The 25,754-nt window shown below is 37.4% G+C and overlaps 1 protein-coding gene across 4 annotated transcripts in view; it reads left to right on the top strand.

Annotated features, from left to right (window-relative positions):
* Positions 1 to 25,754, top strand: part of USP3 (ubiquitin specific peptidase 3) — a 46,725-nt gene that overhangs the window by 4,228 nt on the left and 16,743 nt on the right. For 3 of the 4 annotated variants that reach the window (XM_030014166.2, XM_041123493.1, XM_030014167.2), the window contains exons 2-5: positions 12,909 to 12,969; positions 15,323 to 15,454; positions 22,591 to 22,674; positions 24,174 to 24,255. In XM_030014166.2, the coding sequence (XP_029870026.1) occupies positions 12,909 to 12,969; positions 15,323 to 15,454; positions 22,591 to 22,674; positions 24,174 to 24,255 (359 nt within the window). Of the gene's footprint in view, positions 1 to 1,428; positions 1,532 to 12,908; positions 12,970 to 15,322; positions 15,455 to 22,590; positions 22,675 to 24,173; positions 24,256 to 25,754 lie in introns of those variants that run through there. The other variant, XM_030014165.2, reaches the window with a different exon arrangement.

Genomic DNA, 25,754 nt, shown 5'->3' with positions numbered 1-25,754 from the left:
TTTGAAGTTCTTTCTTTAGAAGAACAACTGCAGACAGATAGGATTGTGTCTGCTGAAAGGGAGATTTGGTGATTTATATTTTTATTTTTGTAAAGGAGAATTGTACTTCTGAAGTATGCTTAAAACTGTTGCTTTCCAGATCACTGTCAGCTGAATACATTTTTTTCTTAAATAACATAATTTTGTTAGATATTGAATAGCAATTCTGGCTGTAGACTGGTATTTCCTGTAAATGCTAAATATATTTGCCTGGCATCTGTTTCTTGCATTCTAAGTTCTGTTGAGTAAGAGCTGTAATTTCACAGTTGGTCAGAAACATATATTGTGGCATTTGCAAATGACGCTGGGACCATAAAAAGTACAGAGGAGAGCTAGCACGAGGAAGCTGTTTGAGGCCTAGTGAACGATGATTATGGTGGAAATCCACATGCTGAATTAATGACATTATTTCTGTGTTTGAAGTAATGTACTAAATTACTTAGGAAATTCAGTTAGTTCAGAATAACCCTGAATATCACTGAATACTTCATTTATATGTGAGAGCAAATGTTTTTGGCCGAGTAGAACTTTCAAGAGCATGACTGAACTGGGTCAGACTGCTTTTGATGTGTTTTTTTTTTTGTTTGCCCCCCTCCCCCTCAGTTTTTGTTTTTGTTTTCTCAGTTAAATCAGTTACACTGTTCTCTTTTCACTGGGGTAGGTAACAGCATTCTGCCACACTGTGTTTTTTGGCGTTGGACTGTTGCAGTCAGTGCCAAAACAAATACACTGTAAAAGCTCAGGTACACAGACTTTAACCGTCTTGGCTTTCCTTTTCATCTCAACTCCTCGTTGTGTTTCTTCTCTGTCTCCATGAGTATTTGTCTCTCCTTTTGTTTTTTCCTTTTTATTACTAGAGGACCTAATTTCCTCTTTCCTTCCATTCTTACTAGAGTAAAGGAGAAGCAGAGACAACTCAGTGAAACTGGAGAAGGGTAGGTAGGGCCTTCTTCCTGTGAAAAATTCTGTTCAGTCAGCTGTAGACTCAGGGTAAGCTCATGGACAGTGTGTGGACCTAATGGTCTGTATGTGTGAGGGTTATTTGTCACCCTACATCTGGAAAATTAATTTGGCCTGGAAACTACCAGATTTATTCTGAAATGTAAATGACAAAATAAGTACGTAAAAAAAATTACTTTTTTTTTTTTAATTCAGTCAATTTCAAAGTTGGGTAGTCTTTCATCTGTTTCTCTGGGTCACTGCAAGGCAGGAATGCTTGTTAGTAACTCTGCAGACTTTATAGGTTGTTATATCTCCTTAAATTAATTCCCTGGCTGTCTTTTTTTAAGTAAAGGTTGTTAGATTTGGGTTTTTTTCAGACTCAGCCTTGTTTTCCTTAAAACTGTTGATGTTGGTTTTTTTTTTTTTTTCCATTTGAATTGGTTACTGATGTATGAGCTAACCATGGGGGCAGTAGTTATCTTTGCCTGTGTGATAGAGCATAGTGCTTTGGAACTGATTCTGTTAGAAGATGCACGCTTATTAAGATGGGGTAAGGGTCTCAATTTCGGTCTCATAAGCTCATAATTGTCCTTTTAATTACAAAAAAGGGGAGTCTTTGTTTTCACATACTTGGTATCTTTTAAAAGTCAATAAACTTAAGTTGATGGTGATTAGTATTTCCTAGATTTTCTCTTCAAAAATATGTTTGTACTCTCTACTCAACAGAATCACAATCAGTCACAAAACTTGAATGTTAGCTGAGGAAAGAGGCTGCTTCAGAGGAAGGTAGTCAGACATTTAATACAGTGCCTTTGTTTAGAAACTAGATCTAATCTTCATGACGATTTTGACTATAAACTTTGAAGGACAAATTTTATTACTGACTGTTCAAAAGTATTTATGATCTAACTAAAAACCAATGTTTTGAAAATATTCTTCAAAGTATACCATATGGTAAGGAGACAGGATAGTCTGAGGCTTTGTGGAAGTGGGATATATAAGGCACACACAAGTGTGTAGGAGAGAGACTCATGTGCGTGGCAGACTCTTGATTTATCCACAGATTAGTTCAAATCTCATTACAGCTGGTTTAAATGTAAGCAGGATAATAATTTTCACCTGCCTTTCCCAAGACCATCAATATGTCCAGGTGTTAAACAAGATCAATGCATTATTCTTTGATTCTCTGATTGTTGCAAGGTACTAAGGCCGACAGGGTTAGACTAGTTAATTTTTTTGTTGCATCTGTGTCTGAGGTTCATAGAGTGAAAGTTTCAGACCCAATGTTTGGAATGAAATTAAGCTTTGAGCTATTTCTCATTTGATCAGTGCCACTCCATTTAGTAACCTGTTCATGCTTTGTTTTCTGTTTTAACAAACGTTTGTTACCTAGGTAAAAAGTGGTTAAAGGCCATTAATTAAAATAATCCATGGAAGTTAGAAAGTGCAACTTAATCAGAAATGTAGATCTGAAAACTAGTTAAGGCTTTTCTGATTTTTATTTTGAGATTGTTGGAGGAAACAGTTTTTATTGTAGAGTGAATTAGAATTACATCTGATAAAATATTCATTGCTTTATGGTGTCCTTGTTATGGGAGCAGTGCAAGATTTTGTGTCCTTAATGATTCATTTCTTTGATTATAAGAGGGTGTTTTAAACTGTACGTGACACGATGAATACGCTTAGCATTCAGCAATCTTAACTGGTATGTCAGAGCAGTCCTCTAGTGGTTGGGGTTTTTTTCCCCCCTTTGGAATATGTTGTGTAATTTTGGATCTTGTAAATGTAGTTATGAAATTTCTTTGACAGATTTTGTTACCCATTGGAATCTAATCACAATACGCACAGGCAACCTGGCAAAATAAGGTGATTATTCTGGAAGTTAGCCTGCCCCCCAATATTGCAAGCAGACAGCTTTTTAACTTAAAAGTGACATGGTACTATCAGGCTTGAGGGTGGGGGTTGGAGGTCCTTATCAATACCAAACAGGCAGATACTGATTTTTCAAGGTAATTCATAGGTACATCATTTAGGTTTCTGTGTGAAAGTGAGCGTCTGCTTGTCTATGTCAAAATACAGGTGCATTTTCTCAAGATAGCCATGACCCTTTAAAAAGATTTTTTTAAACTTTGGTTCATAAGTTTTTCATTTGGTAATGTTTTTGTCCACTGAGCATTTGATTTCTTTCCTTTTTGTTCACAGGGATGGTTAGTAATGTGTCTTTTGCTAGTATTGGGGAAGTAGGAATGAAATAGTGGGGACTCAAATAAGTAGATTAATTACTAGGTTATATAAAGAAAGCAAGAAGCCTTCTTGCTGTCTCTCTCCTCTTTTCCCTCTTATTTCCAGCTTGAATGTTTTGACCTGCGATTGATTGCTAACTGACTCAAGAAGATTCCTTTCCTTAAGGGTTTAAAAATTACGTTACACTGTTGGCTTTGCTGTGTTTTTTCTGGCTGCTGTTTGAAAATGAATATTTGTGTGTCTCACTCTAACATAAAGATTGAATAATTTTTTTTTTTTTCCCCTTGGCATTCTGCTACTATAATGAGAAACAGTATCTGTTTTGCTGTGAGGACTAGAAAGCATTTAATTTAAAAATATGTAAGTATATATATGTGTGTATGTATGTATTTAAATTTGGATACTAGTTAGTTATCAAAGTAGCCAAACCACTAGAAATTGGTTTTAGAATGTAAAGACGAAATAGAGGCAATAACACCTGCTACTGATGTGTTACATCTTAATTTTCTTTTTCTTTCTTTCTTTCTTTCTTTCTTTCTTTCTTTCTTTCTTTCTTTAATGCATGTTTTATTACTGTTGCTTTCAGGTAGGATGTGATTTATGTGGTATATGCAGGAAGATCAACTGCTGACATTTCTTGACCTGAAGTTTGACTTGACATGTAGAAAGATGAAATTAGCAAAAAATATGGCACTACTGTAGCCAGAGAGCTAAGCATCTATGTGTGAGATTGGTAGTGCTAAGTGACCTTATTTCTTTACCATAACAAAAGCAGCAGCGGGGCATGCTTTATGTGTCCTCAGGAACTGACATGTCTGTTTACACTGGTTGAAAGAAGTTTTCCTTACCTACCTGTCTGCTTTTCCATTCCTAGACTAAGAATATAGGCAAATAAAAACACATACTTTTTTTAACTTCCAAGTTTTTCAATGTGGAATTCTGATTGCATAATCAAAATACCGAACTGTAAGCCAATGTGGTGGAGTGTAACTGGGGAGGTGAATTACATGCGGATGAAGCTAATCATGTTGTTCTCTGACAAACTTTCTTCAATGTTAGGAATGTGTTTGGGACTTCAATGACCTATTTATTCTATGAAAAACTGTTTACCTACCCGTGTTTTATATTCATACTCAGTTGTTGTTTAGAATGTCTGAATTATATATGGTCTTCCATTGCGATAGAGTGGTTTACTGTAACCATCTGTGAACTTTCTTATGTGAGACTGAGCAATGCTTTTTTTTTAGTGACAAAGAGGAGGAAACCACATGTACCGTTACGCATGAACACAAATATTAGTTGATTTCATAAGTTCACTCACTGTCACTTATTATTTGTTTTCTCACTAAAAACTTAATCTTTCTGGTTTTGGTTGAAAGATAATAGAAGAAATAACTGGTTTTCTTCCATAGCTGTAAAGTTAGGGTAGGTTTGTTTGTTTGTTTCTTTCTTTCTTCCTTTCTTTTTTTGAATGTTCTTCAGAGTTTGAACTCTCTTACATTTCAATGTGATTTGAGTCAGGCTAAGACTTGATGCTGTGAGACTTCTATTCATTGTGCATCTCTTTGTTATGAGGGTATGAAGCACTGAAAGAATGGTTAACATTTTTGTATTGTTAGTAATGCTTACCAGGAAACTTGCTTTCTTGTAAATTCTCTTGCTTTGATTGAAATGTAATTTAAATTTCATCTTTTCTTATCTTTTCACCTAGTACGTGGGTGTTAGCTGATTTTGAAACAAAACATTTTAAATAGTATAATTAAAACCATTTCCCCTTCTGTCTGGTTTCATTTTGACTAGAATGCTGTTTTTCTAAAATATGCAATAAAGATATCTAACAAATGAAACTGATGTAAAATGTTGTTAAATAGAATATTTATTTTTCTAATATCAAACAGTTTAGAACAAGTGCAGTCCATTTATGAACTCCTTGTAATGGTGCTGAGGGTAGGATAGAAAGAACAGCTTTATGTGAAATGAAGTTTGAAAACAAATGGGAATACTCTTTAAAACCTAAACAGTAAAACAGCTGGCTCATAAGGTGTAGAACATGTCTCTAGTTTTCAAAGCCTGTAACGTTCCTTTTTCCTGCATTCTGTGTTTAGAAAGGGGCTTTAGCCTACTCAAAGGTTTAAAAAATAGTCTTGTAACATTTACTTCCTTTTTCAGTCACCTGGTTTTCATTACAGTTACTCATCTGGAATTGACTAGCCTTAAGTTCTTAAAATGTAGAGCAGATACTTACCAGATGTGTATACAGTTTAAACACACCACTCCCCACCCCACCCCCAAAAAACCCAACCCCAAACAAACAAAAAAAAACAACGAACGATCAACAACTGTAGATGTTTAACTCAGTATTTAAGTTCTGGAACCTACTCCTAGATTATAAAATAATGTTAACATTCTGCTTGGATTTAGTGTGCTTCTGTATATGTTAATGCCTGCAGTGCCTTATGATTTTACCAACATGTTTAGCTGAGGTACTCATTTGAGTATTTTTGATTCCTCCTGAATGTAAATGGACAATAGGGTCAGATAATAAAGCTTATGTGGATACTTGTAGCAACTGCCTTTTTAAATACACAAAAGAATTTGAAGTCAAAAAGCAGGAACATGATCAGATGTGTTAATACATGTGTACTTAGTACTAAGTACCTTATATTGCCTGTTATGAATCTTTACATGTAAAAATACTGACTTAGCTTGGAGGATACCTATATTTTTTTTTAGGCTGCTTTAATTTTGCTAATAAAATGGTTTTTTCAGTGCCAGAGTGTCCAATTCTGCACATATCCAGATGTCCTGTAGTCTGGACTGTTCTGTGACGAGTAAGACTTCTAATTTTTACCCTGAGAAGCTGTTTTATTGTTCATGCTGGTTTATAACCAAGTTTGTGGCCCAGAAGGAAAGAATGCACATGGCTCTGTAATGTTGTGATTTGGACAGTTAGTTCATTTTAAGTGGAAAATCCTTGGTTCCAGTCTCAATTCTAACGACTGAATGTTTCGTCTGGTGGATTTTGAATATAGAATGCATGGACATTCATTGCTGGGGAGACTGCAGGCTGGATAAAAGCTGTAAATGCTAGGCTTGGTGAAAGTCACGCTCTCTCTTGCTTTGTCTTGCTGTTCCCCCAAATAACTGCTTATTTATGAGAAGTGCTGGCTTTAACGTAAGTAATTGTCAGTCCTCCCTCAGCACTTAGGAGTAGTCTGGAAGGAAGGTCTTCCAAGGGTAGGAGGTATGTGCATTAAACTTGAGGCATTCACATCTTGAATGAATGGGAATTGCGGAGAAAACTCAGCTGATACATTCAGTCTTCAGAAAGACTTCATGCGGGCATCCAGAGGGAGTTCTACAGCTGTAAATTCCAGTGGTGGGCAGAGCCTTTTTGCAACCCCAGCATGTAAGCCCAGAGGAGGGACCACATCCAACAAGTTTGTCTCCTTGATATTTCTCATAGGCTTCAGCAATTCCGTACTTAGAATACTGGCTTTCATAGATGACACTCTCAGATGCACGATAACCCCTGGTATATAGCATATGGGAAGTTTTAGGTGTTTAATTTAGAGCTGTTTTGGCAAGTCACCTTAAAAGGTTTGTGTAGAGTGCTGAGTTTTGGGATGTTTTACTCTTGCCTGCAAGTAAAATGACATAAAGGAATCAGGTCTTAGGGCTAGTAGGCTCAGTTCTGATCTATGCTGATAAACTTAAAATTCTTTTTGTAAATTATTCGATCTCTCATTCTCCATTTTTCAGTCTGTAAAATGGAAGTGGGCTCTCTGAGAAACGCTCTGAATCCTGTGACTGAAAACTTTGCATTTGAAATGTTATTACTAAAGGGGTTTGCATAATTTTGGTTAAATGTTTGTGCAGATTTTTGTATTCCCACCACTTGTGATCGTTTCCCAGGATTTTTGCTTGCAAGTTTCTCTCACCTTTACTTCCAGATCTTTGGAGGAGGCACCTTTAAGTCTGGTTCCTTAGGCATGTGTCACAGACAGAAGGATTATGTTTCACAAAGCAGGGGTTTCACATTTTGATATACGGATTGTTGCTTCTTTTTTCTTCACATGTTGTTAATGGACACTGCCCAGCTCTTTTTTTGCTGCATTTGTCAGGTTCTTTTAGGAGCAAAATGTAGAGTAACATTGTCCTGCTATCAAATCTTAATTAAGCCAGGCACTGAGGGATTGTTAGGCAAAATTAAGTTAAAGGTATGGGAAAGGAAAAGTAAGTCTATTTCTCTAAAATACTTTATAACAGTATTGGGTTTTTTTATATATGCACATTTATGTGTGTGTATACACACATGCATACATATAGCATGTGTATACATGCTACACATACAGCATGCTATACATATGTAGCATATATATGTTTGTCACCAAGTGCTTATGTTTGTGGGACAATTTGCTCAGCACAGTATCAGTATACCAGTGCAGCTGCAACTGTGTAAATACTGTTCCTTGTGCAGATGCTGAGTGGAGTTAACAGTGGCCTTTTTCAGTTTAGCTTATATCCGTATAGCTGACCTACTATGTCAACATAAACTGAACAGAAAAAAAGGTCACTTAGTCCAAAGACGTTTCTGTGCGGGTCATTATGTTGCTGTAGTTTAACCATACAATTATACAAGTAGGATAGTAGTGTTGGTACAGCTCCTTTTGAGAACAAAATCTAGGCCATCTTGTAAAGGCTGTGGAGACTGCTGGAAATAGTCTAATGATGCTAATCTTGTTTCCATTCAATGTGCTCTTAACAGAAGGACTGAAGTATTGCCCTTATTGTGCTGATATTTTGTGGCCTTTTCTTTAGTGATGTAATAAAGAACTGTTTTAAAACTTGGATGTAGGCACAGTTCTGTAGTAGCTATGGCCTCAGGTCACTTGTGCTCCTGTGACTGGCGAAGTCGCCAGTTTGCGTTGATCACATGGCTGCGCTACTGCCAGTTCTTTGGTGGACACTGTATCTTGCAGGTTTCTTAACTTGGCTGCCTTACAGAAACTGCTTCCTGTTTGTCTCCTCCTCTTCCTGCTTCTTTTTTCTTTTGCCAGTTTCTAAATTATGCAGTGTGCTATTTGAACAATACTATTAGTTTCACGGGTTGTTTGTATACTTCTACGTAGTTGTAACTTTCCTACAGTGGAAATCTGCAGCTTTCTTCTGTAAGGAATACAATGTTTGCCAGGAGCATTCATGCTTCACAAGACTGCACTTGGAGTCGGTTTTCAGTAAGAAAAAAAAAAGTCAAGATTCATAAGTACACATCTGAGTGATCATGAGGGTAAGATGGGGTGGGGCCCCTGTGATGAGAGTGCCAAACTGATTAACCATATCTTACTCATTCTACTTGGCGTAACTTGATGAATGTTATCAGGATGATTTACAGAAAGTGGAAGCTGGAGGGACGTCTCTGAATGTTCCCATAGTTATGTATGAGTCTGTATGTAGTGGTGTTTGATTGCTCTCATGGGGAGGGATTGATACTCCTCTTCATTTACAGAGGGCTTTGTAGGCTGTATAACAAATGAGTATTCAGATTTCTCTTAGAGAAAGATAAAGTAAAAGATAGTATTTCCCCTTCCTATTACGTGATGAAAAACTATGTTTCTAAGCTTCTGAATAAGCCAATACTGATGTAAAATGGCAAATTACTTACTACTTCAGACAACATTGTGGCCTGGCAGATTTGCTTTCCCTTTTCTTTTGACATGTTAGTATCATATTTGCCTAACCACTTGAAGCTATTCTAAAAATATAGCAAAATGAGGCAGTTGGTAACTGTTGCAATAGCCACTTTAGTTCAAGCCGAGAAAGCAGCCAGTGTTCCTTAGCCTGTATACCACTAAATAAGGTGTAACAAACACAGATAATTAAGGGGTTTTTAATGTGGTTAAGATGTTTGTTGTACATGACTTTATTCCAAAGTAGGGGGTGCTAATGTAGTGCACCCCTCCTTTTTCTAAACAGCACTAAAAAAAATAAAACCCCAAATCCCAATTGGAATACTGATTATTGAGGGAACACATATATACCTGTACAAATGGGTCCGGGAGTCTTTCCTCACGATTCGATGTAACTGTCTGACTTGAAAGTCCTGAACATCCAAGTCTGTTTTAAGGGCCAAGTTCCAGGGCTGTGTAATGTGCTCTGAATTGAGAAGAGTTTTGCGATGGATCTGTCTGTCTCTCTTGTTTCTGGTCTACTTTTAAGTCTAGTGCCTTTGTGTCAGTACCATATCTGAAAGGAGTAACATGCACTTTCTTTACAGATGAAGCCAAACTGTCTACCTTTAATTTAGATTATAAGCAGTTCAGGGCAGTGACTGCGCTTCTGCTGTGCATTCCATGGTGCCTGTCTTGTTAGAGTCCTGACTAATAACTGAAGATCCCAGCCTAATTTAATTTATTAACAGTAGGTAACGGACGGTAACTGCTTCAAGATCTGAATTGAGGAATACCTAGAGAGCCAAGTTTTAATGCAGGTATCTACCAAGCCAACCTCAGAGAAATACAGAATACAATCTTCAGCAACCTCTAAAAAAATCAGTTGTGTAATCCTCTCAGAACAGAGCAACTGTGGGTCACAAATTTAATATTGGCTTCTGTGTTTAATCTTAGTGGGAGTCACTTCCATGTTATTCGAGTTCTTTGTGGGAGGAGATGTTTGTGCAGAAGATAAACTACACATTTCTAATGTGATGCAATTGGAGCAAAGTTCTTCGTAAAAGTTAAAGCAAACAAATGAGCCATCTTTTCCTATTCCCTGATACGAAAGACGGAAAATTTTAGTGGACACTGTTTGTTTGGCATTGTGCAGAGTTGGTGGACTTGTATGCTGGCTTTGTGCAGAACACTTAAACGTGGTGTGAACTTTACAGAATGAGCACTACTTCAGTATAATTTGTCACTTGACAAGCAAGCAGTGCAGGTATTTCAAATACCTGAATATAAAATTGTAATTGTCTGGTACATGGTGGAAAGTAAGACTAATAGTTTGCATTGTAATGCTTTGACCTACTGGTTGAGAACCTGTTCTGTCCACAGATGATAACACAGTGAAAGCAAAAATGTTATTGCAAAGTGAGAGATTTCTGCTGGGATTTTAATGTCTAGGAAGACTGTTTCATGTTCCTGGCAAGGAGAGTGTAGGGTAGTGGTTTGTTCATGCAGCACTTATTCTGTGTTTAAGGGAATGAATGGTTTTGGCTTTTCTTTCCTTATCATTAATTTTTTACCTTTCAGTTTGTGTAATTCAGGAAAATAAAATTGTATCAGGTTAAGCAGTAGTCCATTTAGCCCGTTTTTAATTGATGATGGCTATTTAATGTCTTCCCTTTCTCTTCTATTTGCCAGTGCCAAATGTTGGTTTTCTCGATAACGTTTTGGTCAAACTAGACTAACTTCTTCCACTTTTCTAACTTGAAATGTAAGCCAAAACAGCTCTACCTGGCTGTCTTCTATCTATTGCAAGATTACCATCACAGTTGTGGGAACCCATCAACTTTAGAAATAGGAAAATTTGTTTTTGGAAAACCACAACCAGAAAACTGAGACATGTGAGAAAATGTATTTCTCAAGTAAAGTAATAATTGCACCAGTTGCAGAAAACAATTCTGGAGTCTTTGCTAAAGAGTTTAAAGTAGTTAGTTCAAATAATATTTCTATGGAATGTGCTTTTTTCCAGTGAACATAGTAAAAGTAAAATTCTTAGTTTTAAACATTCCTTGGATTGGGCCTGTGAATTGAAATACAACAACTATTTGTAATAATGAATTCAAATCCAGAAAACAATTCTTTAAGAAGCAGTGTTAGCTAGTTTATTTTTCTGTCTGATTTAAAAAAGGTGAAATCTAATGGTGGAAAAGTATATTGGCTCTTCTAAACAGCTACGCTAGTCGCTTCTCTCCCAGTTAAATATTGACCCCCTCCTTGCCTTTTCTTTTTAATTAGCATTTAATTTGATAAAGAAACTTCTTTGACTTTTGTTAGCTTGGCTTTCTCTCATAGTCTTTGATCTTAACAGTTTGATATGTACCATGGTTTGTAGCTTGGTGAACATATTTTTGAGTTTTGCTAGAAGTCCTGAATTAGCCTGCTCAGGTGATCCTGCCCTGGAGCAGCTTCTGTGCATGCTTGTTTCCTCAGTTCCTTTTTCTAAGGTGTGACTCCAGTCAGGGAAGGCTGTTCTCAAGCTTTTCCACAATAAATAACAATATAAATAATTTACATGTACACTAGGTTTAATCCTCTTCTCTTTGTCCGCCTTCCCCCTGGCCTTACAGACTCTCATGTTTCTGATGTCTTGTTTTTCTACTGTGACTCTTGACTGGCTGCTCCAAGAAGCAGTTATTTATAGCGTGTAGAAAAATTAGGTGGCATCATACCCTTTTGTATTTTTGGGATAAGCGAAGTTGTCTTTTTATTGTTGTTTTTGGCCCTTGCAGAAGTTCACTTAGCATTTCATTTTTCTTTTCTCATCATATTAGTTGGGCATTTGAAAGTGTAATGCTATTTCTGTAAATTCTGTGGTAATGCATAGTTGTTAACAATTTTACTTCGTTCAAATCTAAGTGTTGTATATCGTAGCATCCCTTCTTCAATGACATGATCCAAAATGGAATTCCTCTCAAAATTTGAGGATTCAATATCGATTTAGTTGTAGTTCCAAAATGGCTGTTGTTTATAAAGATGCATATACTTTTTCTTGACTTGACTAATGGCAATTTTGCTCTGCTTGCCTGTTTTACTGTGTTCTGCCTACCTGGGTTATTTATTGAGATTTTGTTTCTAATCTGAATTTGCAGGCTTTGCTACTGGCTTGGGGTAGGAGTTGGAATATCCTGTTTCTGTGACTCTACCCTGGGATGGTGTTCCATCATTTTCTAGTATCTGTTGTTTTTTCACTTTAAGCCCTTTAGCTTAAAAACATCCATGTTTGTTTAATTTAAGTTTTCTAGACTTAGAAGACAGCTAAAAACTCAGATAACATCTTCTGATGTCTTGAATGGATTGCGAAGCACAGCACTGTGTTACATTTTAATTTTTCAGCTTCTTGACTGAAAGGGTAAAAATCTTTATGGATAAAGCCTTTACTGGCACTGCAGCATAGGAATACGTATTTTATAAATGGTGTGTATTATCAGGCATTGCAAAGTAATTCTCTGTGCTTCTTATCAGATTGCCAGGCTTTCTTGCATTATCTTCTTTAAAATGGCTTCTTGTATAACAAGTTTTATGAAACAGAAGTGGAGTGCTGTGGCTTTTTTTTCCCGTGTTCTGTGGACTGCCTTATTAAAAGCTAAAAGAAAGGTTTTTAAACTTTACCAGTGTTTTTGCTACTTGTGCTTCTGATATTTCTGTATTGTATTTCAAAATCAAGTAGACCTCATGTGGATATAATACAAACAAAAAAATTAAATTTTTTCTTGGAAAGTAACAGGTAAACATGTAGCTTGTGACTAAAACCCAAGCCAGAAGGCTAATGTGCTTTAGTGTCAATAGCTCTTCAGTCTGTTAGTTTAGTCCCTAATATAGGTTAATGAACATGACGGGCTCTTTTATATAATTGTGCTGCTAAGGTGGAGTCAGCAGAGCTATTGCTAGTGCTCAGGATGTGTTATACAACTGTAATATCAGAGCCAATTCATTTGATACTTTTTTTTTAATCTTTTATAGTGTGCCGGTCAAATAAAAGTCCATGGGTCTGTTTGACGTGCTCAAGTGTCCATTGTGGAAGGTGAGTACAAAGTGTTAGTGTGCAAATCTTTTCAGACCTTTATCTTTTTCCTTTGTTGCTTGACTGAGGCAGTTCATTCAAAATTTTCCTGAATGCCTTATATATAATTTCTTGAAATAAACCTTTCATGATCTCATTTAACATTGTATGTTTATACTAAACACACTTCTTTGCTACCTTATGAGAGTCCAGAGATTATACTCGACATAATTTTTTTCCCAAAGAAAGGCATATGGTGAATGTGATTGCTCAGCTCATGAAGTGCCTGGAGAATTGCTCATTCAGTGGATTATTGTAAAGGTCCATTCTGTAAAGGATGTTTCTATTGTAATTAGGTTAAACCAATAAGAATTCTTGGAAACCTACAAATCCAAAGTTGGCACAGCTTATTTTGAGAAAAACAGCAACTGTCCAGCTTAGACAGAAAATACCTTAAATGTACTATAGTGTAGTTTTGGAATGAAGTTATTGCCATAACATATAAGGACTAGCTACCATCAGAATTCCTTCAGAATACACCTGTTTTTTGTCTGTGTTAGTTGAAGTACACCAAAAGAATTTGTAGAGGCATGATACAGTCAATGCTGTTATTTGCTGTTACATAAATGTTTGAGATGCACATACTAATGAGAATGCAGTTAGTGTTGACATTTAGACAGTATCTGAGATGTGAACATGTTTTCATCTGTAGGATAGCGTCTGTGCTGGTGTGCTTTTATTCTGGAAAGGCATCATTAAACTTAGTGACTTTGTCTTTCAAAGTGGATTCAATGAACTCCAGGTTTTGTTTCTTTGATCTGCATAGCAGTAAGTGCCACAATTTTAATTGTGTCTCTTATTCAGAGTTTTCAGCACAAACCCCTTTTTCTCTCTTTATTTATTAATTTATTTTATAAATTTATACTTGGTGAGAGCTAAGAGGGGGGGAGCTACTTCATGTTATGTGACGGTGTGAAATAAATAGTTTTGAATATTTTACTTGTTATTAATTTAAAAAAAAAACATTATTACTGTCCACATGTGACCTTTCTTGTGTGCAGTTAGTAGACATCGAGTCAGTTATTTATGTAGCTTGTTTTGGCTTTCCAAACTGCTCCCATCCTTAGGATGGAAAACAATTGAATGAGAAGAATGTAATATAGACCTTGTAGTGGGAGCACTTTTGATCATGAAAGCACACGGCATGTTCTTGTGTTCAGATAATATTTGAAATCAAAGGAAGAGAGCTTTTCAGATCTTCACTTGAAGTACATCCTCCAGGTAGGGTCATAGGGAATGTTACTGATGGTGTTACAGCAGCAGAGCATTTCTGGTGGGAGCATAGCTTTATAAACCTGTCATTTGCGTTGTTAGGCAGAAAACCAACTCCTGCAAGCACAACTGTCTCATTCAGGTTATGACATAATTGCTGCAGGATTCTGCCAGCACAGCAATGTTGGTAACCCTGTGGCTTCAGTGCCTTAAACAATTCTGCTAACACAGCTGCATTAGTTACACCTGCATGTGAGAGAACAAGTGTAGAATACAAAGACCTTCATGGGGACCATGTGCAGAGTTCCTACTGGTTAGCATTTCTGAGTTCAACAAGCAAGAAATGGGGGAGGAGAGAATTCACCTGAGGTCTGGCCATGCACTTGTAAGTGTTACTGATTTTCAGCTGATACTTAGGGCTCTTGCATTTGTAATGACACTTTTTTAATTAAAGATGCTTAATTTCCTACATCTCAAATTTTGAGCATGAAAATGCTCATTATGTCAGCAAAAGAGCTGTAGGATTTTAGGTTTCTTTTTCAGTTATGTGACCCCAAGCCCTAGAGCCTTTCAAATTCATGAACTTTATAAAATGTAGAATGCTCTAATATTAAATAGTGCTGCAGAATGGGAAAGCTTAAAATGGTTGTGCTTTTATGTAGGGGTCAGCATACTGTTAAAGTAATCACAAGCATGATGAGTGCTGGGTAGAGAAAAAAGTAGAGCTGTAAGAAAAAATATGTGGGAAAGCAATATGGAGGGCTAACCACATTACAGGTATTGAAAAAGGGAGCTAATGATTTTCTCAGCTGTGAAGGCACATCAGGCTGTTCAGGGCCCAGATCCTGGGGTTTGGTACAAGGATGCCAGTTTGTGGTTGCTATGAAGGAGATGGAGAGATTAATTTGGACAACGTGGGAGAGTAAAGGGGTAAAAAGTGAGAAAATCTAACCAATGTTTTCACACAGATGAATTGCCTATTTTAATGCCTGTATAAATACTGGATGCTTATTAGGCTGCCTTTTTTTCTTTTTATTTTCAAGGAATGTTGGTTAAGTAACTGTTTAAAAGTATAAGACCTTTTGTTTTTCATTTATTTTAGATATGTGAATGGCCATGCAAAAAAGCATTATGAAGATGCACAGATTCCTATGACCAATCATAAGAAAACAGAAAAACAAGAGAAAGTTCAGCATACTGTGTGTATGGATTGCAGTAGTTACAGTACATACTGGTAAGGGTTTAAACGCTGTAATTTGACAACTTTTTATGTACTAGAAGGTGGAAACTTTTAGACTCTTCTGAAGCATTATATTACACACATATTTTTGAGCACTTCATCTCTTGATTTCCAGACCTGGCTGTTTAAAAACAGTTGTGAAATAACCCTCTGCTTCTGCATGTGTATTGTAGCACTGGTTGTGGCTAAACTCCCGCATTTCAAATGACTTAGCAGAAACTTTTTTAAATAAATGCTATTTATGTGATTTGGAGTTGCTTCTGTTTGCTTTGGGGTATGTTGAGAACCTAACCTTTCAATTGCAAAAACTGTTGTTTGGTTTTAGTTGCTCCTTCCATCAAATTGGTGAGCCTTTCACATACCATTTATTTGTCAGAATATCAGAAAGTAATACACTATAGATCCTGCCCAAGAGATGTGAACTTGTGGTGTGTATGTGTGTGTTTTGTTTGGTTTTTTTTCCAGTATTAATTTTTTTTCTTCACTCTGAAAGAAAGGCTGCTTTTTTTGGAGATTTGGTGCAACCTGTATGAGTTTGGGAAAATGATGGATGCTGTTGGGAAGCAGCATCAACTCTCTAGCAAGATTACATAGCAGAATCACAGAAGTGATTATTCTAACAGGAGAATGGCCTGGACTGACTTATTCTATCAGTTTCTTACAGTGAGATATGAGTACTGTTTAGGAAGGTTTAATAGTTATGCTGGTAATGTCAGGTTCCCTATCTTCCTTGTTCCTCAGAGAGCAAAGACTGGCAGTCTATTGAAAACAATGCTTTTGTGTGCTCAGCATCTTCCATCCTCTTTACCCCTCAGCAAAAACTGTTGATAGCTGTTTCCCCATTTCCTGTTAGCTTCATGGTTTCCCATGTATGTTGTTAGTCGTGCGGTGTGGCAGTGCAGAATTTGAACAGTGCAGATCTCAGGGAAATCGGTATTATGGTCTTGTAAAATTACTGAGTATATAGCCCCACTGATGGGTGTTCTATTCAAATAATTAGGTATCTTTTGTGTACTTCGTCAGGGAAAAATCTGTTTGCTGAAGTTTGGGTATCCAGTTTTATGAGGAATACTTCCGTAACAAATATTTTTTTTCCCCTACAAGTAAAACCACAGTTAAGTGGTGTCACCTTAAGAAATTTTGTTGTAGCAACTAAAAAATTATTCAAGCTGGTGCATGCAGCTGTACAGATGTTAAGCATAGAAGAAAGGTTTGAGTAGCTTTGATGTGTGGCGATTTTGCTTCTATTTACATTTTATTTAAATGACCAGCATTTTTATCTGCCCCTATGTGAAAAAGTTAGAAAACATAAAATTTTTCCAAGTGATACATGTTACCAGCATTGGAACAGCTGTGGGAAGCTAATTCCACTTTCCCAATTAATGCTGTTAACCACTGAGTTCTACGTTGTGGCTTTTTGTTTTGTTTGAAGTATGACCTGTCTTCTAGTCACTCTGAAGGTAATAATGTGTGGAGGAATTTTAGCAGGGTATTTGAAGTCTTGATTATAGCTCCATTTACTATGACAAATAGTATGCCCAACTTGCTGAGGCTTGATGAGTTACATTAGCAAGTCAGAGCGCTCTGCTGACCTTATTCCAAACCCAATATGGGCATTGCAAAATGATGACAGCCAAACTGAGGACTGTGGGATCTATTACTGAAGCAAATTGTGCTTATGAGGAGCAGGTAGGCATGCACTTGGGAAGCTCACTGGTGTTTCACAGCATATTTGTGGTAGGACAGATGAGAAGCAGTTTAGCATGTGATGTCTTTTCTGCTGTAATCGAAGTAGAAGGCTGAGTCATCTATGGATGAACTGGAACTAATTGTAGAGAGCTTTGCCTTGGGGAGTTCCTGTTGCGTATAATTCACTAGCAAATTGTAACTCTCCCATGCTAATGTGAAGCTGAACAAGTTTCAAAAGCAGTGTATCTTTGCTTTCATTTAGGATATTTCAGTTTGTTCCCACCTGATAATCAGAAAAAGATACCTGGATTTGTTACTGCACCCGTTTTTTTCAGTGGAAATGAGCTTAGATGTGTAAAGATGAAGCAGAAAGCATTCAGGCCAACTTCTGCCCCTTTATTTCAGACAGTACTGCAGGGGCTGCTATCAAATAGTGCTTGCCAGTTAAAGCAAATAGTTGGGTGAATTCAAGTCGTAACTATCTACTCTGGGGATTGAATTTTGAAATGTTATTTGTTAGCTTCTTCAGTGTAGACATGAATCCAGTAGACAGTGCTATATTTATGCAATGATGTTTCTTTTAAGTGAACTTTTATTTAAAGAATAATATTTTATGCTAGCAATGTGGGCATCCTCAATAATTTGAAAGTCAAGAAAATACCATTCTAAGACTTAACTGAATTTTACTTCTACTGTAAAAATAATGGAGGTAATTTGATGCAGTGCTGGCTTTTATATTTCTATTTGCCATTTTGTTTACTGCACAGAGTTGAGTAGAATACTCTTGTTCCATTTTTATCCTATAGATCCCAATTTACTGTGTTCCTTAGCTTGCATGATAGTAGCAGTGAACAGGCCTGTATGGGCTCTTTTCGAAGCAGAAGACATTTAATCCTTTGCTTTTCCTTGGCCTTGTCATAACCTTTCATGCAGTCATGAGAGCACAGTCCAGGGTTTGCCTTAGCTATTCTTGTCAGCCCAAAGGGAAGAAATACTATGTGACTGTTGAACCTACCGTGGTTTACTGAATTTTGTTTATAGTTCACATGCAGTCTTGCTGTAAACCAAAATGAGATCAAGCAGTCTCCTGTAACTGCATTTCAGCGTGGAAGTCTAGGTGTGGATGTCTTCTTTTAAGTGATCACAAGCTTTCAACATAGCTTTGAAAGGAAAATGTTTCAGTTCTGGTGGGATGGTGGTTAATTTTTTTTTTTTTTTTTTAATCTGAGGTGAGGTTTTTATTGTATTTATGAATTTGGTAATGTTTTGAAAAATACAGGCATGCTTGAGGTATCCTCAAGTATTAGGCAACTAGGGATTTGATTTCCAGAGGATTTTGATCTTTCTTCTATGTCCTATTCACCTGTTCAGTCTTCACAGTGGAAAAGTTGAGAGGATGTTAATCTTTTATGTATTATGAGAGTACAATTCTCTTGATTCTTTGGTCACTTTTGAGACAGTACATGCAATACTAAATCTTCAGACTGAATTATGTTTGAGACCCTAAGCACTGAGAAAAACAGACCCCTGAATTCCACTTTTTGGAGGTAATCAGCCTTTCAGTTAGTTCTAAAGTACTAAGCACAAAGAGTTTACAAGAAGTACAGATCTTTTTTGTCTTCAAGCTGTCATATGATGCTTTCTCCTGCTGTGTTAGTGGTCATTTTTCTGTGCACAAGAAGTAGAATGATATGTATAAGAAGCCTGCTTTCAGAAATATGTTTCCTGAAAGAGGACTCTTGTAAATTTTTTTTCTCTGTGCTAGTGCAAAGACAGTTGGTTAGCACAGAAGAAGAAAGGCTGCCCTGTTTATGTATTTGCATAATATGTTTCCCGTGTTCATTTAATCCCATACACAACTTGCAGGTCAGATTTCTGACCCGTTAGCCTCCTTAAAGGCACATAGTTGTGCAAATGTCCTCATCCAGTCCTGTGTGCTCCCCAGCCCCTGCGGGCTGATGTAAAAATAACTAAATGCCGAGGACTTTAAAAAATTCTTTTTTAGTCTTTCTTTTTGTGGTGGTGGTTCTATTTAAAAGACAGACTTACTGTGCTAGTGCATGAGCATCTGAAAATGAGATTGCTTAGGACCATTATTTTGCATTCTACAGTCAGTGGGAAATTAAAGAGATTAAAAAGCCTTTTATCAAGACAATAAAACTTGAGTTCTTAGTTTATTCATATAAGGAGTTAGCACAACTAAGGAAACTTGGATTTTCTTAATTTTTCTTGTTCTGTAATTCTTCAGTTGGCTTTTAAACATAGCATGAAATTCTGTAACCTAGTGAAACAGCCAGAACTAACCATAAGTGTTCCCCAGAGCAGTGCATACATTCACTGGCTTGCTGCCATGTTAGCAACAAAGGAGGCCCAAAAAGACCAGGCCTTAGAGGTGGCAGAGGTGCTAAAAATAGAAAGTGTATAGAGAGGAAGATATTGTGCTAATCCATATGAGGGACCCTCCCTGAAGTATAGAATTTGTTCTGTACAATTGCTGTTAAAAGCATATTGTAGAACTGCTGTATTCAGAAAGGTGTATTGTTAATTTGTGATAACTCCGACGGTCACAAATTAAACATTTGTTTTGAATGTCAGCTTCACATATAGGAAGTAATCTCTCAGCAGTTTACCTTTAAGGTGTGTGGGCTCAGCAAACTTTAAGCTATTAAAGCATAAACTGTCCTGTGCTGTTTACTTCGTTTATCCAAAATAGATTGGTTGTAGTGCTGTTATTTCTAGTAGTAGTGCTAAACCCTCAGTGTTCCAAGGGAGGTAGTTTAAAAAACCTTCCCATTAAAAAGAGAAATAAAAGCAGCTTGTCTTGTTTTTAAGTGAATCTTAAAATTACTTTTCCACTGTTGCAAAAACTCTGACATTTAGTGATGTATTTGGTTTTATTCCTCCATCTTGGGGAAAGTGCTAACTTGCAGTTTTATGTAAAGATGTAACTGGTATGTGAGATCAGACTAAAAAAAAGGTTAGCATGATCTTTAGGGCACAGGAGCAAGTATTAAATCATCTTTCAGCAATAAGTTGGCTTAGAGGCTTTCAGTGAGCTTGTGTCTGCTTTCATTCCCTGTTTGTAAATGTTAGTCGCTACACAACTAGAGTAGCAATAAAATTGTGCTAGTATACCTGGGGGTGTGGACACATTTGGTATTGAGGAGGAGTCGGACTGTACTGCATCCACCTGCACCCTATTTACCTCTCAGCAAAGCTGGCCTGGGTAGTTTGCTCTGATAGCTGTCCTTGAGGTGTGGTGTCCTGTGAGAGTGGCAAATGTAGGAACACTTCATTAGCTAATTGTAGGTGGCTGATAAAGCTGAATAGGACTACTTAAAACATGGCTGAAAAATAAGCACGTTTACAGACTTCTTCCCCCTCCCAAACTAACTAGGTCTGTGGCAATCTTTTGGGGAAAAAAAAAAAAAATCTGGCAATAGCTAACTTAATAATTTCTAGATCTTGTGTAAGTATCCACAACTGCTGTGTTCAGTGTTTGGAAATCTTGAGTGTTGTATTAATTTCTCTTCTTGGAGGCAAAAATCAACAGAGATCCTGGACGGACTGGTCTTACAGACTCCTTTTGGTGGCAAGGGCCTTTACTTTCTCAACTCTGTAGTCTCTTCAAGAATTCAGTGTTTGAATTAACACTAGCAATACTGTTGCCTTTGAACTACATCACAGACTTAGCAACAAAGAATGTTGTAAATTCCAGTTGTGCCTGAAGTCGATAGCTTCATTAATTTACGAAGCACGGATCTGCTCCAGCAAAGGAGTAACCTGAGATGACGAGGATGTATTTCATTTTTGAGTCAGTCCTGTGGCAAAGGGAAAGGAGAGAAATAGCTACGGTTCTGATATTAAACATATCCAAAGTAAGTTACCTTTCTTCACAGGAAGCATTCAGTTGCCTGACAGAATTTGAAGCTGCAATTTGATGCTTCATTGTAAGCACGGGGCTGGCTGACAAACACTGCTCAGAGCTGAGTTACCTTTATGGGATGTGGGTGAAGGGAAGCTGTGACAAGTCTCTGCTCCCTTTTTGTCGCAATGCTCTCAAAAGAGCTGGTACAAGTGGTGTTAAGTCTTTTCTTACCTTCCTGTTCCTCATGCCAGAATATGGGTTATCTAGTTCTTGAGCTAGCTCTTGGCTAAGCCTGCAAGAGTACTGTGAAACGTCGTCTGCAGCTCCTGTGCATAGCAGTAAAGCTTCCACTCTACTGACTGCCTCCTTTGAGAGAGACTCGAGCAGGCTGCACGGAATTCTTGGTTTACTGATGTGCAGGTGTGGATTCTGCAGGGCTGGGCTTCCTTGCTGACTGCAGCATTTGTGTTTCTTGGTTTTAAGGGATTTTTGTCCTTCCTTCCCCTCCCCTTTCTACTATCCCATCCCTATATACAGGTGTCATCTTTCCTTCACAAATGGAAGACAGAGCATGGATAAGAGGGTCCACATCACTCTGGGACCTGTATTTGCTCTTGTGAGGGCAAGAAATGCAGGGCATTTAAAATACAGCAAAGCAGCAGAAGTTAATTCCATCTTGTTCTCCTTATGACAGTTTTCTTTGCTACTCTCTTATTTCTTTAAATCGACATGTGCCCCGTGGATTTAGATGTACTCAGGAAAATAGTGAAATAAGGTGTGGGGGTTTTTTTCAGCATTCCCTAAAGGACCCTCCTCCTCCCTCTTTAGAAATGGTCTGTAACCTTTGTCTTTGTGCACTCTATGAGGTGTTAGAAGCCCAGAGTTTGAATATTAGATTGTAATTAACATCTTTGCTTCTTGGGAAATGTGAGATCTTTGTAGGATTTTATAGGATTGTAGACTTTTGTAACCCTTGCTTCTGCTGAGAGGACATTTTGATTTGGCTTCGCTTTACATTTGCTGTGAGGCAGTGGGGGGATCAGCTCCTCTCTCTTTTTCAGCTCAGTTACTTTTGCACGCTTAACCCTGGAAAAGCTTAAAATACTAGCTTAAGTTTTGTAAGAGCTTCTGTATATATAAAAACTATATGAGAGATTGAGTGATATTTGTGGTTAAAGCATGAGGTGCGAGTTGCCACAGACTTCTGGTGTGACTTTGGATAAATCTGATGAGTCTTCTGTGGATTGTCTACTGATGCTGCTTTTGGTTACACTGTATGTTTGAGCTTTTGTTGAACTGGAATTCTGCATTGGGACAAGCAGTACGTCATGCTTCTGATTCCTAATAAAGAACTGAGCTAGAAGAAAAAACATGTAATAAGATAGTGCCTGTACCTTCTCTTCCTATAGGCTAGTTTTCAGAGAACAAAGCTCAGTACGTAGGTGTGCTCCCCTGTTCCCCTCATAATCTTCCACTGAATCACTTCAGTGCTTGCCACACGTAGGCTTGCATGATTGTTTTGGAGTACTTCATTGAAATCCTTCGCACATTCTGATAAATGTTTTTCTTGCAGTTACCGCTGTGATGATTTTGTAGTCAATGATACCAAGCTGGGCCTGGTACAGAAGGTCAGAGAGCACCTACAGAACTTGGAAAAGTAAGTAGTTTGTTTACATCCAGACTGCTTTGGGTGGACTTGTAATATGGCGTCATTTAAGTGGCATTTCTATGTGTATATACGTATTTAATATATATATTTTGGTGCTTCTATGTGTGTGATACTGTGCGTGTTTAAATATTGTTTTCATCACTGAGAAGCTGAGGTGCAGAACAAATGGATCTGACTGATCTCATATGTTTTGTTTCTTATACGGTGAATCTTATTAGAAGTAGCATATGGTGATACAGGAATTTAGATACCTATTAACTTTCTTGGTACCTAGCCAATAGTTATGGTCTTTTTCCATATATGTGGGAGAGAGTTTCAAGAACAAAATCATAGTTTTGTTAAAACCAGAGTAGGTTTCTGGAGCAGAGACATTGAAGTGAAAATGCAGGTGGAAGTAGTCTTCATGCTAATTGCATAGTTTGGTTTCCGAACAAAAAGATTAAGAAGGCTTATGAACTTGGAATCGTACAGAAGAGACATGTTTTTCCTCTGTCTTTATCTGGTTCTATTCCACTGAAAAGTTGATATTACAATCTTTTTCACTTACTCTGTAGGTAATATTAACATTTTCGTTATTTTCCCTTCTCTTTTTGATGGGCTTCTCAGGTACGTAATGAGAAGTAAAGATGTTTAAGCATAATGAGAAGTGCACATTAGTATTTTGGAAAGGTCCAGGAGATCTAACTCTTTAGGAGGTAAATGATACCGTGGAGGCTTCTGTTGTGTGTAATGACAACTTTTGAATGTTTGGAGGGCTTTTTTTTTTTTTTTTTTTTTTTTTTTTAAATTAAAAAGACACCCCATTCCACCCCCCCACCCCCCCCCCCCCCCAAATCTGGAAGAAGTTATGGTTTTGCCATTAGATTAGAGAGAAATCATAAACTGGTAGAATTAAGGGGCCAGTAATCTCCAGTGATGTGGAGAAGAATAACTAATTGTTCTTCTAACTTTGTATTAGTATTACACAAATGTTATAACCTTATGATTTTTACTTAAGTAAGAGAAGTCAGCTATAATATATAAGTGCTAGCACTCGAGATATTTTAGATTTTTGGTAACTTTACTTTGTCCTGGTTTTTTTTGAAATTGTCTTTCTAAAGGCTTAGATGATTCTTCTGACAGAAGTATTTTATGGAATATTCTGCACTAAGTATTGCTTTGATTAAGGACAAAGATCAATATTTTAGATGAAAAGTAGCATGCTAATAAGGCCACTCTTCAGGACGCATACTGTAGCATGCATAACTTAATGTCATTAACTCGGACATTAGTGTTGAAAATAGGATGTGCGTCTGTACTCTGAGGGAGGTGGTGTCTATTTCAAGACTATGAAAAGCATATGTTGCAGTCAGGAAGCTCTTTGCTGTCTTAATGACAACTGATGGCAGGTGTAATCACCATGTTAAACATTAGGATGCTTGTGTTGTCCATTTCACACAGTATTTTGTTTTTATAGTAAGTAACCTCTTTTAATTACTTTCCAACAGTTCAGCCTTTCCATCAGACAGACATAGGAAAAGAAAACTATTGGAAAACTCATCTCTGAACAGCAAGTTATTAAAAGTAAATGTAAGTACAACAGATCCGGTACAGTGAGTTTAAGGGTTTTTTCTAAACCTGTGGAGGCTTATAGTTGGCCTAGACTTGAAATATGTGCAGTCAGTTACCCAAATTCTGCTTGGTGCACTTTGTCTTTCTCATCTCCTGACCACACACCTAGAAGTGCCCCATCTCACAAAGGAACGTTTGATATTCTGCTGCATTTCTGTTGACCAAGACTTTGAGCTTCCCTGTGCTTAAGAAGGGTTTCATGTCAAGATGGAACTTCAGGGCAGTTTGAGCTTGCTAGGATCAGCAGTATTGGAAGGAGCTAGTACCTATTGAGATTAACACAGGGCTAGACATAAGACTTTTCTGAGCAGACAAGGGGTTTTTGTCTTTTTGTTTGTTTGTTTTTACAGTGCAGAAGGCAAAGCAGCAGGTGCACTGTCTTTTTCTAGGGGGATAAGAGTAATTGTTAGGAAAAAGTAAAAAAATTTTTAGAAGACCACAGTTCATTTTCAAAGCAAGTTTTACTAAGAACTATTACGAAAGCTTTTCTCACTCTCATCTCTCATCTTCCTGCTATTTTAACTTCACATCTGCAGAATAGCACCCAGGAGAGGATTATGCAGCCCTTGCTAGATAGCTGAAAGGGCTGCATAGTTTCTTCCAGACAAAGAATGCCCCAAACCAAATGTCTCTGTTTTCCACAGTTTGGGTTGAGGGAGTTTCTAATCTTCATAATTTCTCCCAGATTTTAGGGACGGAGAGGGAAGATACAGACCCAGTTGTACGCAACTGCTTCATTTTTACCCTTGGCCAGAAGGAGTGGTAGAGCAGAGCTATTCCTCCTTGGCCCTTTCGGCTGCAGGACAGCAATGTAGTCAAAGGGGAGCTGAAGTAATAGCTGTCTTCAGCTATGACAAACCTGATTATGAAGAGAAAAGTTCTAGGGAGGAGTATGAATGGAAATAAGAGGGTGGGGTGGGAGCAAAGCAGCCAGTTACTGTTTTGCAAAGTGTCTAGGGGTTTAGTTACTTAAAAAATGTGCTGCGTACAGGCAGTTTAGGGTCCTCTGAATGTGCTGTGTATGCTTCCTGTACTGTCCCGATCTTGGGGTGATTGAGGAAGCCTCGGAGAAATAGTGGGTTTTTTTTTGCTATGGCAATACACAGCATCATTGTCTGGAAAACTCAAAGCCAGTAAAAAACAGAAGGAAAATTCTAGGCAACATTTAGATATAGAGAAGACAGAATTAGAAAGCATGAACTTAATGCTGCTTTTATTCTTCGTAGTCTGTGCTGTTTTCTCAGTTTTATTAGTACTTAAATATTGCCCATAGCAACAGATGATCTTTTTGTTGTGGGCACACTGTTTCCATATCTAGAAAAGAGAGGGCACTGCTGTTTGCATTAATACCATGCTGTCTCCCCCTGGGCAAGAGTGAGAAAAGAATATGCTAAGGGCACTGTGGTGTTTGTACTTAAAAGTTTTCTTCCCTTATTGGAAAACAGGTGTCTCTAAAT

Source organism: Aquila chrysaetos, chromosome 5, assembly GCF_900496995.4.
Source record: "Aquila chrysaetos chrysaetos chromosome 5, bAquChr1.4, whole genome shotgun sequence".
Classification (NCBI taxonomy): domain Eukaryota; kingdom Metazoa; phylum Chordata; class Aves; order Accipitriformes; family Accipitridae; genus Aquila; species Aquila chrysaetos.
The sequence above is the reverse complement of the archived record's forward strand: the minus strand, read 5'-3'. Positions and strand labels throughout refer to the sequence as shown.